We start from the raw sequence: 16,460 nt of genomic DNA, 5'->3' as shown, positions 1-16,460 counted from the left end.
TGACGAAAATCATGTTGGTTTAAGAAAATTAATTCTTTATTCAAGACATACTAAACTTGGCGCTAAGAGATTTCAGCTCTAGATATAAATAATATCATATTTCACATTTAGTAACGTACTCTTGAACCAATGCTTTTTCTTCTTTTTATGGAGAAATATAATTCTCAATTCAATTATGAGTATCTAACCCCAAGAAACAAACTTTCTTGGTACAAGTTCTTTAAGTATTGCACTAAGACAGTTAGGTTCAATTAAAAAAATACAATACTTAAAACAAAACGTAAACGCTCTTGGTGAGAATAATGAGCTTTTTTAAAAAAAACTTTTTATAGCTCGGATAGAGAATTTAATTTTTTAGCTTAAATAATAAACTTGGAAATATTTTATATCTTGACGCAAGAATTTTATTGTTTCCTTATATAGGAAACACAAAATGTCTTGACACAAGAGTATTTACTTGGCTGGAGAACTATTGTTTTTCTGTGCAGATACAATACATTTTTCTAGGAATCATCTAAAATAATACTTTTTACATGAACCCTAAATAATTAATGAAAATTAGTAGTACAAAAGATATAAACGCTCGATCCGCACAACCCCGCGGCCCGTGCCCTTTTAGTCTTTTCTATGGGAGCGCAGCGGCACGCGATTGCAATTTTTTTTAATAGTTGACTACAGCGTATCGAAATGAATCTTATAGTTGAGTTGGAAGCCCATACTTGAAAAGTACGCAATAATAGTTTGGTATATGAATTTTAATTCAACAATTACAGTCGACGAGTAGATAAATTATACGGTGTTATTAATAGTCAAATTGTATTTTAAGATACTTTTCTATTTTTTCCTAAGCGATGGATGCTCTAAAATTATTTTAGCAGGTTCAGTCATAAACCGCAAAAATTTTATTTTAGGTTCGGACGTCGCAGTTGAAAGATATAATTCTCGATGTTTATTTGTAAAAAAAAAGTGCGTGTCGGGTATAAGAAGTAACCTATCGAATTTTTATTTATTGAGATCACAGAGAAAGTCTTTCACGCTTTTTTAAGGGTTCGAAGTCGTAACAACGCCGGACATACAAAACTACATATATACTTACATCAGGTACAATTACATAATTTTAAATATCTAAGACCTTTCAGTGTGACCTATGGAGTCCTGGGTTATAAATCAAGCTCTCAACGTTGTGATTATTTGTACGTTTGCTAATTCGTATAATGCACGGAAGCCGTAATAGGATGAAGGTGGTTCATCCTTCTCTTGTTAATAATAATCATTAATTAAAGCCTTGATACCATCAAATAATTGTGGTAACTCGCCTTCTATTCAAATTTCAAGGATTAAGGTGGTACCTTTTAACTTAAGCTAGTACCTATATATATAGCAGATATGTAAACATAAACACATCGAGAATTTGTATATCAATATCTACCATAGTGTACTAGCATTATAAGTCAAGTACACGCTGATATTCAAGGTTTTCTGTCTTCCGACGATATTTCGTTTTATTAGCGTTAGAAAGAACTCCACAGAAGTATGCGTGCAGTTTTAATCAGGCTCTTTAATTTTTAATAATAATGGAATTAACTAATGTAGCACGGTTAAAAGTTAAAATGTACTTCAAAATTTTACCGTCAAATCAAATGTGCCCAATTTGGAACCACAAGCTTACTTCAGCGAAGTTCTTTCTAATGTTAAATATGGTGACCATACAATGCCTTTATTCGATATGTGTCCGGGTTATTATTTTCCTGTTTGTTTTTGGAATTTAAGGATTTACTTTATATGTGCTGTCCTGTCCCTATTCGGTACATTGCTGACTGCGGGTCATGTTAGCTAACGTAGGGTGGGATTGTGCTGAAGCAAAGTGAACGTGGTACGCTTCGGCGAGCAGATGGAGATAGCCCCAGTGCCGTACGCAAGCACTCACTTAAAAAAATTAGCACACAACGGAAACGTCTAACAGCTGAACGCATGTACCTGTGGCGTATTAATTTGATATACTTTTCTGTATATGATGCTGAAACTGATTGAATATTGTCCCCAAAGTTTTATTTATTTATTGTGAATTAAGTTTTGATTAAATATTAACAATTATTAATTAGATTTTTTTTTTAAATTTGTTGGTGTCATTAATTTTATATACATGCCAAATGACAGCTTTCTAAATCGGACTGACAGACAGATAGACATGGCGAAACTAATTCCTTGGCTCAAGAGAATGACTAATATTCTTTTTCTTTACGCCAAATTATTTTCCAAAGTTCAGGGTTAAGTGCTTAGGGTTCTTTGAATACTATTTACAAGGCATTTTGTAGGCCTGTTCACTATGTTTAGACTCACAAGCATTATATTACCATTACGCATCAATGCAGCTATGAAGACAGTAGGCACAATAAACAATGTTATGATTATATGCTTTCTATTACACAAGTTACATTGAAAGTAAATTTAAAATTACTCAATACCACTATCAGAGAAAGTACGACTGTGATTATAATACACATAGGTAAACTAAAAAGCCTCGTAAGTCCTTTCTTTCGAAACCGATTTCTAACTTTTACATATATATGGCTTTTATAAAAGCGACGCAAATTTAGTAAACACTCATATCACTTTAGGACTTCTGCTATTAAAACAAAAGACGTCTCGCGTCTGTTGGTAAAACATAAAAAAACGAAGACTAACAAGTTGGGTTGATGTGAAGAGTTAGTCTAAGAAATTGTGGTGCCCTCGAGTTTGCCGGCTGAAGTAAATGGTGCTGCACGGCGTCATATGTTTAATGGTCATTGAATTGTTAAATTAATGGATATGTGTATTCTTCCGATCCTCACTTACGGCGCTCAGACTTGGTCTTTGACGAATGCTCAAAAGCTTTCCCTTAAGGTTTGCCAGAAGGAGCGCATTATTCTTGGATTCAAACTGACTGACAGAATCAAAAATTCCATCTTCCGCTCCAAAACCAAAGTAGCCGACGTAGTCTTGACAGCGGCTAAGCTTAAATGGGTCTGGGCAGGACATATCTGCCGAGTGGACACCAAACATAGTGCGGCGTCACGGCAGACCTCGAAGGAGTAGGTGGCGTCATTCGGAAAGATTGGCTTAATATTGCCATAGACCGAGACGCGTGGAAGAGAGGGAGGCCTTTACCCAGCAGTGGGACACAACAGGCTAACAAATAAAGAAAAAATATTCAAAATTCAAAATTCAAAAATTTATTCTGCAAGTAGGCCTCAAGGGCTCTTTTACAAGTCAATACAACATTTATAGGTAGTAACATCATATAGTGACATGAAAAATACATAACAACATTTATAAATACAACAGCCAATACCTGGGTAAACATTACATTATAATAATCTTAAAATAAATAATTACTACAATACAATAGAGATGTATAGTCTCTATGGTTAAAAACACATTAAATCTGGAGAAGTAAAAGGTCCCCAATGTCAGAGTACTAATACTAATAAAATTTGGAGGTGTAAAGTCTCTCCAATTGTCAAAATAAAATTTATACTAAATAAATAAACCGCGTCTGGACTGTTAAACTAGCAGTCTCATATATAATTTTAAAATCCTGATTTATCGCATAGAGTAGGTATTAGCCGTGCAGTGTTTAATTTTCTTATTATTAATTTTTATTATTTTACCAAACACAGTGGCATGATGTTTTGTGGGACTTTATTATTATATTACAGAATTTGTTTAATGATGCTAATGTATATTATTTTCAACCACTATGTCAGGTTTCACCAAATGACAGATTGCGGTCTGGATCCAGACCGCCAACTTATATTATTTGCTTACTTATACTATTATTATTTGCAACTTATATTATTATTATTATTTGCTTAACTGAAGTAGAAACGGACTGCGATGGAAGAAACTAATTGGTGACCCCTGCACTATGTACTTACGAGGGGCGTTCAATATATAATGAGAATGAGATGCAAACTTTAAATATTAGGAAAGTAAATACTGGCCGGTAAAGCTAATCTACCTAGCTGATTGCCATGAAAAAATCGAACTGGTCTTATTTAAAAAAAATACGGCGATTTCTTTGCCATGATATTGAGTACGTTAGCGATAATGGAGAAAATTGAACTGCGCGCCGTTATCAAATACTTACTTTTGTTTGAAAAAAAATTCTACGGACCAAGTCAATTTAGATTTACGGGACACTTTAATGTCTAATGCTCCTTCGTACTCGACAGTCGCACGTTGGTGCGCCGAATTTAGACGTGGAAGGACATCGAACATGGATTAACCCCGCTCCGGACGCCCTACTACAGCAGCAACTGAAGAAAATGTGAAAAAGTTGAAAACTTAGTTTTGGCGGATCGTCGTGTCGTCGTTCGTTTTATTGCTGAAAATGTAAACATTTGAACGGGTAGCGTGCATAATATTTTACATGAACGCTTGGGTATGAAAAAGGTATTTGCGCATTGGGTACCCAGAATGCTTACTGTCACGCAAAAACAAACTAGAGTCGAGATTTGTCAAGAAGCTTTGGACCTAATAAAGCAAGACCGGGAACTTTTTTTGGCCCGATTTATAACAATGGACGAAACATGGCTCCATCATTACGACCCTGAAACGAAACTGCAGTCTATAACATGGAAAATACCATCATCTCCAACTCCGAAGAAATTCAAGGTGGGCCTATCTGCTGGTAAGGTCAAGGGCTCTGTTTTTTGGGATGGTAAAGGGGTCGTAATGATTGAGTATCTCGAGCATGGAGCCACTATTACTTTATATGCCAAACAAATAGCAACATTGTGCAATTATATCCGCGAAAAACAGCGAAGTAAACTCTCGAAAATTGTGTTCGCCCCTAATGATTTCAACCTATTTCCCAGATTGAAGGAATACCTAAGAGGCAAGACATTTTAAAACGACGACGCGGTAGTCGCTGCAGTACAAGATTTTTTAAACTAGTACTCAAAATGAAACGTTTTTTAGAAATAGAATATTAAGTTTAGAAAAAAGTGTATTATGCTAAAAGGTTACTATGTCAAAAAATAACATAACATTTAATAAAAGTTGTATATAACATACTCATTCTCACTTTTTAATGAACGGGATTCGTACGCTTGGGAATCTCATCAAAATAAATTATCAGAATATTATATTAAAATGTAAGATTCTTGCAGCGGTGGCCGAAGGCTAAGTCTCTCGAGATTCTGGCCACCTCGCCACGCACCACCGACCGAGCGTTGCAGAACGTAGCCCATGATATATCGCAACCTCTAATAATATGTTTTGAATTTGGAAATGTATGTCTAGGGAACAAGATTGAAAATTGTATAAAAATTTTAGGCATGCTCGTTCATACTTAAATAAGTATGTGTGCTCACTCTGTTACGCCTCTCAATCAATCTGCGTTTTGTTTAGTATCTTGACATAACGTTACGTACCTACATACTACATACCTATCAAGTTGTAAACAAATATGACAGATTTTGTTAGCATTTAACATATAGGTAACCGAAAATTCTTACGAAGGTTTTCACTGAAATATTAATAATCAACATATATTTTAACTAAAAATGATATTGATAAAATATTTATGTAACGTAAGGTGGGGTAAGACTATCACCACGGCAAGACAAACACTTGTATGGAATCTTCATACTGTTCGTCTTGTCCCGAGCGAAATAAACTATGTTTGTGTTTAGGGCCTCCGCTAGCTGATGCGGACGGCCGCCGCGTGCGGACGCTCGCGGGTCCTAGAGGCCTACCGCGAACCACGTTCGACGTGTTGCCTCTCTGGTGCACTTGTAAATTCGTACGTAAGCGTGATAGGGAGGTAACACGTCGAACGTGGTTCGTGCTCTCTGCTCCCAGGCCAAATCCGTCGCACGCGCCCGCGCCAGTTAGCGCGGTTCATACAATTTCTTATTAGACGGGGGTCCGTTCCGGATAATCCGCGGCAGCTAGCGGAGGCCCTTACCCCACCTTACGTTATATTACTGTTGATAAAGGTCTTTGTTGACCTTAAAAAGTTCGAGATTACGAATCAAAGAAGGTAAATTAGTTTGTTTACATGATGATGATGATGATGACATACTTGTCAGTAACAGATCGACACTTTGAAAGTATTGAATTGAAACCCAGTCGAATTCGTTAAAAGATGTTACTAGTTAAGGAATTTTTCTTTATGAAATTAAGTCGATCATGATACGTTTAAATATTAACGTGTATGTATTTACTACATTTATTGCGCGCTAAAAATAAAAAATAAAACAATCATCTCTTTCATTCCTATTCCTACCTTTCTTGTTAGAATCTTTTACTAGTATTGTTATTAACGTTTTATAACCAGAAATAGGTACGTCTACGCGTCTGAATAAATCCTTCCATAATCATAACTCTCTCTCCCGCCGCGCCGCTAATGAGAACGTTTAATTAAAATTGAATATGGAAAGTTAGGCGTTATGTTTCTAATTATATATTTATTCTTATAGCAATTATTATTAGCACTACATGTGTGCAAAAAATGATGGTGGTAAATTATACAAAATGATGTATACGAACAGTTTCAGCAATGTTGTTGTAGATTGTTTAAGTATCAAAATTACGTTGAAATTAAGACGATTTTCAGAGAAATTGACACTTGTTTTTAAGTAATTTCTGGAGAAAATTTATTTAGTCTAACTTTCATTTACACTACTTCAAATTTATAATAACAAAAATGTAGTTTATTTAAGTTGACATAAAATCGTCGATATTTAATCAAAATCAGTACTTGTTATTTCTAATAGTTAACAAAAGGTATACAATTTCATCGACTAAGTCTATCAATTTGATATTTTGATACATGACACCGTGACAGCTAAATATATATATTTAAAATTACCGTGACGCCATGGATTCTATAAATAACAGTATAAATCATCCGTCCTCTTGTATTGAGATCCGGGATCCTACAAAGAGCATCTGAGCCCCTTAAATATTAAAAACTTTTATTTTGAGGTAGCGGACTATTCAGTAGATACCAGATGGACTACCTCGCAAATCGAAAATCGGCTCTTCGTTATGTGCCTCTCTATGGAACGAGTATGAAAAATGATAGAGATGCAGATAACGAACTTTCGATTGTCGCGACAAGTACTCGGTACTGCATTTTAGAAAGGATAGAAAGATTTTTGAAGGTTATCGTGGAAAAATCACAACACCAATTTCGCTGTTTTGTTTAAAGGCTATGTCCTAAGGGAAATTCCGAATAATAATTAACACTCACTGCGTAAGCTGGCATATCTCCTCCGGCAGCTCTTTTATCCTGTTATCACTGATGTCGAGGTGCGTAAGCGCGCGCAGCGTCCACGCCTGCGGCGGCAGTGTGCTGAGCGCGTTGGCGCGCAGCTGCAGCACGCGCACCGTGAACGCGCTCGTCGCATGCTGCGCCAGCGCCTCACCGAGCGACGTGCGCCCTCCGCCGCTCAGATCGAGGACGTTCGGCGGCTGGGTGCTGAGGGAACCCTTGAACAATAGGTAATAATGATTATAAACATCAGTATCATCACATAGTTATTTACAATTAAGTATAGTATAGGAATCAGAAGCAAAGGCGTTGCAATTTTTAGATAAGAATTATACATATAGTACCTAGATATAAGAAGACCGTTATATTTTATCAAGCCTATCAATTAAATTAAATTGAATTTATTTTAAGACCAACTAACCACGCGGTGAAGGCTACGGGAGATCGAGACCGATGGAGACAAATCACAGGAGCTGCAAAACCAAGTGGTCACGAATCCTCAGTAATGTGGGACCGACAAAGAAGAGAGAAGACCAACTAAGGATCAATATTATTGTTATCACATAATAGTTGGTGTGTGATTGTTATATATGTATTGTTATTGTAGAGTACAAAGTATTCCGTATAGTCAACTAAGAAACTGCTGTTGCAGTGATAAACTGAGCTGAACGCAATATTTTTTTTCTTTTAGAAAGAAAAAGGAGAATGTGAAGGGGGTCCCTAACGCCAATGACCCTCGATTTAAATCCCTTAGTTTTCTAATGTTTTTTGTAGCTTATCATATTAACAGCAACGGCTGTAAGCAATATAGTATACCATATTTACTTCAAAGTTCACTGTCTTCGAGATAGTTGGCATCCAAATTGAACAATGGCCATATCTTTTGAGTTAATTAGTTTAAAATTAAAATCTCTGACCAGTTTTTAGAGACGTCAAAGACGAACTCAAAAAAGTCCTTTTTTGGTAGGTAGTGTCTAAAAACTATAAAAAATAAGTGTTCATTTATTTCAAAATCCGGCAGACCGGAATGGAGATAAAAGATTGAAGAACCGATAGCCGTTTGTCTTATGATTCTATATTTAGTGCAAATGTAAGAGTAACGACTCAAAACTAGTCAAAAATCGATGAAAACCGCGGGGAGCCCCTTAACAGTAAAGACAAAGAGTTATTTACGATAATGTCGATAATGCTTCATGAAAATACTGACTGCGTGTTTAGTTCCCAAAAAAAAAGAACTATCTAAATAAAATTATATACAGCTACGAATATCTGACTTATGTGACTGGTGTATGTTTCAATTGATCGAAATAAACTAGCTCAATTATTTGAGGTAGCCAACCAAATAATACCACCTACAGTATTTATTACTATTACTTACGCGAATATCGGTGCTAATATCAGACACCATTTAGACACCAATAAGATTTAGAGGGTGCTAGAAAAGCTAAAGTTTCCCCGAATTGATTCGATGATGATGTGCGATGTGTCAAGGACCTCAATGCATCTCGCTTGGGCTTATTTGTGCGCGTTTGATGCATGTAGTATGATATCAATATCAAATCAATAAAATCTTTATAAAATGTGCTACCGGTACCGACCGTACCCACAACACAAGCCTTCTTGAGCTTACTGTGGGTCTTAGTCAATTTGTGTAATAAATGTAATAATGTCCTATAATATTTATTTATTAAAACAAGTACCGATTCTCATTAAGAGGATAGTGTTCGACCTCTGCTCCATACAAACATAGTCCCCATTTCCCCCCGGGATATTGACATTATGGAAAGCATTTTTACATAATTTAATGTATATAATATAATAAATGCATGTAATATACTAGCTATAGAATTTTATTAATAATCGGACATGACGAATCTATAAGGGTTCCGTTTTTTGCCATTTGGCTACAGAACCCTAAAAATCAAACGAAAGGACATAGCGGTAGTTAATATACATCCATTTGTGTACATATATTTTCTATAATGTTAATACCCAGAGAGGAAAATGTAAACTATATACCTACATTTGTATGGAAAAGCGGTCGCCCCCTTTTCTCTAACGAATTGTAGACTTTTACACACACTCGGTCTGTTTATAAAAGTGTCCCATGTCCATTGCACTTGCTTACTTTTATTAACCTAATATTTAAATTGATCCCTCCTTAGTTAGACATTCATTGTATTGTGGTTTTGACGACCGGTCTGGCCTAGTGGGTAGTCAATCACCCTGCCTATGAAGCCGATGGTCCCGGATTCGAATCCCGGTAAGGGCATTTATTTGTGTGTTGAACACAGATATTTGTTCCTGAGTCATGGGTGTTTTCTTTATTTACTCTTATCTATATACGTATGTATATCGTCGCCTAGTACCCACAGTACAAGCTTTGGGGGCTAGGTCAATCTGTCTAAGATTGTCTCCAAATATTTATTTATTATATTAAACGATAAACATAATGTCGTAGACTTTTGGGTTATTGCTAATAAAGTGACAGTTCCTTCGTAGCTTTTTCTCTGTCGAATTAAATGTCAGAATAGTAAACAAAAATGATTAAAAAACTTGCAATAAATTAGAATACACCACGAGACAGGTAAAAGAAATAATATTACGCCATTAAAAAGAATATTACGCGAAACTCTGCGTAGGGGGCGCCACTACCATAATTCATCACAATTTGTAGTGGGACTACTGCGAAACGGTCGAAATAACTAACTAACCTCTCTATCACTCTTGCATATTCGGGCGATAAAGAAGCAAGGCAAATAACTAAATTTCGGTTTCCGCCTCTCCCGGTAGACCCTTTGTAAACAAACCGCCTTGATGAAAAACATATTAAGGCACAGTATGTATAAGTTACTTATTTTTTTGTCCATCTGGACAGGCTAAAGCTCTAAGCCATCCTGCCTTGCCATAAGTAGGATTTTTTTTCTTTTCAGTAAGTTCAATCGTCTTCAATAAATACTATTCATAATAGGTCAATTCCGAAATCAATGTCTTCAGAAGTTTTCATTTCCGTAGTACTTTAAGTAAAATGTTAATGTAATGTGTCTTCCAGTTATTTAGTCATATCCATTAAGTTTCATAATTATTTTCCAAATAGACAAATCCTGTCATAGTAGCAATGTTAATATTAGTTTAAATAATGCATTAATTGCATTAAGAACTCAAATTAGAAATAATAATGTACTATTCATATATTTACAACATATTTACAGTATTATGTACAAATTTATACAAAGACATATAAGTTGTAGTGTCCTTAACAACGCTATGGAATTAAATAACAACAAGTCAGTATTTACTGCCGGAAAAAGCCTTAAGTTACAAAAGAACCTTAATTTAAATGTAACTTAAATAACGGTAGTTAAAAGGCGCTGCTATCGCATATAAGCAAAATCTTTTGCATTCCTATTTTGTACCAAAATCAAATCAGATCCTATTTTGTACCTTGTAGGTATACTTGAATGTTCTCCGTTTACTATAGGGAATGTTCTCGCAAGAGAACATTTCCCATACAAAACTGGGGTAAAAGTGGGAGTGAATGTGGTAAAAATACGTAGTCAATAAATTGGAGATCGAAGTTTTGTGGGTTAAATCAGCTACCTTTAATTAAATGTCAATACGCTTCGTAAGCATATAAGCTCTCGTTTAAAAGACGTTATATGTCGGAAGAGTCAAACTGCCCTCTTTGTTTATTTTTTACTATTAAATTCTTTGGACTCGGGTATATCCTAAAACTACGTCCAAAAGAGAGGTATGGGCACTGCGAATGTCATCTCGCTTTGTGCGGCAGGGCACAGCACAGCGGATGTCATTCCAGATCTAGAAGAGCCCAACTGGGGAAGTACCTAAACCTTTCCTAAAAACCGGCCAAGAGCATGTCGCGCCATGCTCAGTGTAGGTTTCCCTAGTTACCCTACCGTCACAATAAGCTAAACGGGAGCTATTAGTATAGTAGATTGTTAACCAAGGGATGAAATGGTACCTTTCACCAGAGTTAAACAAATAGGCAAATTTGCATAATCAGTACCTAATTAAAGTAATAGACGTATGGCCATGATTTCTCCTTTGGACTTACTTGCAATTGGAGATGTTGCATATCTAAAGATAAATATCCCAAAGCGAATCACATTTCGATTGCTATTATGAATAGATGAAAAAACACATATTTTAGCAAACTGCGCTAATTTTTAAATGATTTTGTTCATTAAAGCAGGAAAAGTAAAGTATAGCAATAAGTCCTAGGATATAAAATTAGCGGGATTAGAGGCAAATTGATGCCATTCGACATAGTTTTTTGAGAGTTTATGACATCACCAATTCTTCTCCAAAAAACGAACTTTGGTATGTTGAAGCAAATTATACCAATCTCATTCCCCGGCCATATATTTCACTTTTTTACTCTATTTATTATCTTTAAATACATATTTTTTATTAACTTGGGTTTGTTAATAACAAATTTAATACTAGAGTACTAATAACAAGTTTCTATGATAAGTTAATATTAAAGATTTATTCTTTTGCCATTTTAAAAGTATCACTTTTCCACAATCAAAACATTAAATTACAGTGTTCTTAGTCTTTGTAAATGGAAGAGAACGATTTGATATGTACCAATCCTAATAATATTTGATATGAAAGCTTGTATCTTTAGACGTTTGGATATTATCTAATTCGACTGAAATAATTTGAATTAAATTTGCCACACACCTAGAGAAGAACATAGGATAGGTACGTTTTATCTTACAACTTGTCCCCTCAGTGGGGGTTGCCAATTAGTAAGATAAAATAGTGCCTACCGTAAAATGTGCCTAATTAGATCTAAATTCGAAATTTAATTTAAATTTTAAATTATTATATTGTGTATTATACATATATCTACGCCAATGGAGACAATCACTACTATCATGTTGTGACATTTAGGTACACGAGGTTGTAATATACATAGTTTTAGGTTTCATATACATATAAAAACAGATGAAGCACAATTACCCAGTGGAGGGAGAGTAAAGTAGGCATATATTACGGTACTAAGGCGGAGGCTAGGGTATTTACATATATAAAGGATAACCACCTAAATAATTTAAATATCTGTAATAAATATACAGAGTTAGTGTAGTTATTGTCTAAGCCTATCTGTAGTTTTGGTATGCATATAGAATCCGTCATTTACGGGCAAAAGATAGGCGCTTCTGTTGTTCTTCTTCTTCTTGTTATTCTTTTTGTTATTTAGCAATAGAGGAAATGGCATAAACAAGTAATATATTAGAAATTCATGATGACAGCCGGTGTGTTGGTGCTCCTATAGTTGTAAAAAGGACCAAAATCAGGCTCAACGTACCGCATCATATTTCTCCTTGAAAGTGGAAGGTTCGAGGCTATCCAGAAAGTCATCATCTCCGTTTGTTTGACTGAACACGTCGAGGCTGTCAGGCTCTTCGTCGTCGGACTTCATCGTGTTTTGTTCCACCATCACAAACTTTCAAATACACTCATTTGTTTGAATTTGTGAAACTAAATTCATTCAGATGACATTTCAAAAGGCGACAGTTGTAATAGTCTCGGTACGTAATCATGGGGCGAACGAACTCGAGAGCATTGTTATTCCCAAAGACATCGAATTCCTGTCTGCCACATCGCTATTCCGATCACGACTATGTCACTGGCAGAAATGGCTTTTAGTCCTCGGCCGATTGTTAAACACTAATGTGAACAAGCGTAAATTTTGATACTGTAGATATTCGCAACATTGATGAAAAATGCTGTTAAAGTAGTCTTGAATTTGTTGACTATCTATCACAAAAGCGCAATGAAATCACTTGTTGTTATCACTATATAAAAAATCACTCAACATTTCAGGAAGCAGTTAGTGCAAGACTGTGCAAGAGAAATGCGGAATGCGACTGTTTCGAGTGACTTTTTACTTGTGCGCAAGCGCCGCCTTGTGCCGCCCCGCGCTCGCGGTCCGGACATCTCAACCGTGACTTCTTAGGGTGACACACGCGCTATTTCTAATTAACATATTTTTTACATAAATAAAATCCGCTAATTTTATTATATGGTAATAATTAACTTATTTTACGAGTATTACTTAATAGTGTTAAGTAATAATAGTAGATTGTCATCCAACGGATGAAATGATGACCTTTCACACGAGTTAAACACTCTACTATTCATTTCGTATACGAGGAATGTTAAATACATATATTTTTTAAACATTACTAAGTATATTTTTTTAGCATTTCTCAATTAACCATTTAGGTGAAAGTATCGTTATTTATGGAATGAGGAGTTAAATATCAGAATGGAATTTGTATAAAAAATCTATTTAAAACCAAATTTCAATTGCTTATCGTAAAAAAACGTACTTGGAAAGTAAAATGCTCTAGTGCAGTAACGTATCACTTTCTACACACTTTTTAAAACAACAGTGATCCTCTGTCAAAGCATGAGAAATAAAAAATATTTAAAATATTTATTCTATCCACCTTTCGTCACATTCGAGCATCATTCAAGGTTTTTTAATGTACCTATTTTAATGTTTATCAATTTCAGCATCCATTTAAGGTTAGTTATCACATATAATATAACTGTAATATTTAGTTTTTCGACGTCTAATAACTGTCAATAAAAAAATCGGCCAAGAGCATGTCGGGCCATGCTTAGTGTAGGGTTTCGTAGTTACCATTCTGTCAGAACAGACCAAACGGGGGTTATTATTAAGTTAAGTATTAAATATGTACATTACAAGCGTAAGGGACTAAGGGAGTACCTTCGCAGTACTTTGTACAAAGTAAGGTACGTCTTTTTACTAAGAAATGTTTTTTTGCAATTACTCAAAAAGGCTGGACCGATCATGTTCGCTATAGTTTTCATAGAAAATATTTATTAAGCTTTTATTTAACGATTTATTTTTTGAGAAACTGCATGTGATGCTAGATCCGAGTTTATTTTTTCTCCTTTCTATACTTAAATATTTCGAGTATTTTGTGTGTGGTGTAAAACTGTCCACATAGATTTGTGATTACCGATACTAACTTAACGTGACCAACTAAATTAACGATACTAAGCGTCATTTCAAAATGTGTAATTTAATTTAACCTTGCCTTGTGTTTGGATTGAATAATGTGGTCAATAATTATAGCATAGAGCACAATATGACCTACTAAGTCTCTTTAAAGAATAGATAGTATGTTTGCTGCTCAATTAACAATACAGATAAACAAAAACTGCTTGATTGACGCATTGTTAAGGTATAATCATCATAATAGGTTAATAGTCATACAGATGATCCATAGTGCACGAATTATTCCAAGGTTGTGCGAACTTCAGCTACGTTCTAGTACAGTAATAAATAATCATTTTCACTTCCTTCCGTACGCATACCTCTTTAGGTATAGTAATTAGGCAAATTATCTTGATAGGTTATATTTCATTACATTTCAAATCAATCGAGTTACCAATATACCAATTAAGTACAATACAATTTAATTATGGATATTCATGCGGGTCTTCTCTCGCGCATGCAGCTTTAGATTGAGTGAACTCACGCAACCAATAAATACGTTTTAAATAACGTATAGATAATTATGGATTTAGGCAGAACCAGCACAGCCCTGACGCAAGCATATAAAACTAAAGTAGGTATTAAATTATCAAAAGAATGATAATCGGGTGATTTCTAGCAATTTGACGCTGTTATGACAACGTTTCGGTTCGTTAGTTTGATAAGTGTACCGGAATCAAATGCCAATCATCTGCTGAGAGTCTGCACTGCACACTAGAGCCAATGGAACTAAACACTTAAACTGCAAGATTTGCTCTAATTACATTTCGTAGAAATGCTTGGAATAGTTTTGATTTTGTCAAAACAACATAAAGGAAACGGTATCAAAATTTCATTACTTATTTATACTCGCATCATTGATAGCCGGTAATGTATGTTTACGTTTAAAAATAACTGCGTTGGACATTCCTAGATGATTATAAGAATTAAGATTATTTACATACCTCTTTCAGCCAGCTGAACCACAGATTTCTCTCCCAGACAGTGCTAAACCCGAGGAACAGGTGATTCATGGTGCTGTCGCCGGCGACGCCGTTGCGTTGACAACGAGGCTTCAGGCACAACACCAGTCGCTGGGCCTTGGGCTGACACAGTTCAATACTTCCACCACTTAGCTCTATAAGCTCCCATGCTGTCCCTGGAATAAATATAATTAGTATAATTACACATATAATAGTTTAAATATAAATTTTGACACACTTATCCTCATAAAAATAATGACAAGTCTCACCATGCATGTGAAGCCGAGAGCCAATAATGTGTGCGGGTCTTGGTTTCCACTGTGGAAAAACGTGACCTTTCAACACGTGAATGGTACCAGATCGCCGTACTCCACCGGAGCGCGCCGACGGTCCCGCGCACCATCGAAGAGAATGCCGCAACTCCGGATCAACGGCCAGTCGTAACCTTCTAGCTTCAGATTTCCACCCACAAGTCGCCAAGAATTGCTCTTGAATCCTTAAAGGAAATTCGTCTATCTCCAATCTCCTCGAAGTTTCCCCTCCAATCTGAGACCATATAGTTAGCTCTTCCCCAAAACCGAGCTCCTTGTTAATGTCCTCGACGGTGGTGTTGAGGGTTACTTTCACAAGCTTGCTGGGTGCGTCAACGGCGAAAGGCTCGAGACCTTCGAAAACGCGTATCCAGCCGTACTCGTTGGCGGGGCGAGGTTTGAAGCCGCGTGTGGAGGCGAGCCGGCGGAGAGACTTGCGTCGCGCGGGAGGCGATGAGCCGTGCGGGCCGTGATCGCAGACCATGGCGCGTCCATGCGCTCGACGCAGGTGCGGAGGCCGGCAGCACAATGCCCGAGTGCCCGCGCCGGACGGAGCGCCCGCCGTTGCATTACAATTGGGTCGGAGAGGTGGGGGTGGGAAACATGTTGCTCGGTCAGTCGGGAACACGGTACGCTTATGTGAATCGCTTTGTATCCTAAGGTAATCGTTTGAACGATTGTGCACGTACACTGCTCACGCGCTCATGTCGCATTTGTTTATATTTACATAATCAAAACTTCATATATGTAAACCTTAATTACGTGAGAACTTGAGAATTCAGCAGAATTTCTAGGAATCGATGGCTTATGGAAATTTTACCTCATGTAAAGAAAATTTTGCAACGTTACGTTAAAGTTAA

At 36.2% G+C, this 16,460-nt stretch overlaps 1 protein-coding gene and 1 long non-coding RNA gene across 3 annotated transcripts in view; one reads left to right on the top strand and one right to left on the bottom strand.

The window, feature by feature from the left end:
- Positions 1–16,449, bottom strand: part of LOC133517799 (protein phosphatase PHLPP-like protein) — a 27,530-nt gene extending 11,081 nt beyond the window's left edge. Inside the window, exons 1-3 of one of the 2 annotated variants that reach the window (XM_061851228.1) lie at positions 15,559–16,449; positions 15,272–15,465; positions 7,244–7,482 (exon numbers count right to left, since the gene is read on the bottom strand). In XM_061851228.1, the coding sequence (XP_061707212.1) occupies positions 7,244–7,482; positions 15,272–15,465; positions 15,559–16,084 (959 nt within the window). In that variant the 5' untranslated portion in view covers positions 16,085–16,449. Of the gene's footprint in view, positions 1–7,243; positions 7,483–12,602; positions 13,250–15,271; positions 15,466–15,558 lie in introns of those variants that run through there. The other variant, XM_061851229.1, reaches the window with a different exon arrangement.
- Positions 13,594–15,494, top strand: LOC133517802 (uncharacterized). The gene is made up of 3 exons (XR_009799406.1): positions 13,594–14,514; positions 14,947–15,148; positions 15,281–15,494. It is a non-coding gene; the product is annotated as an uncharacterized LOC133517802 (long non-coding RNA).
- Positions 16,450–16,460: the final 11 nt, after the last annotated feature.

This window comes from Cydia pomonella, chromosome 5, assembly GCF_033807575.1.
Source record: "Cydia pomonella isolate Wapato2018A chromosome 5, ilCydPomo1, whole genome shotgun sequence".
NCBI lineage: Eukaryota > Metazoa > Arthropoda > Insecta > Lepidoptera > Tortricidae > Cydia > Cydia pomonella.
This window is presented reverse-complemented; position numbering and strand designations above follow the sequence as displayed.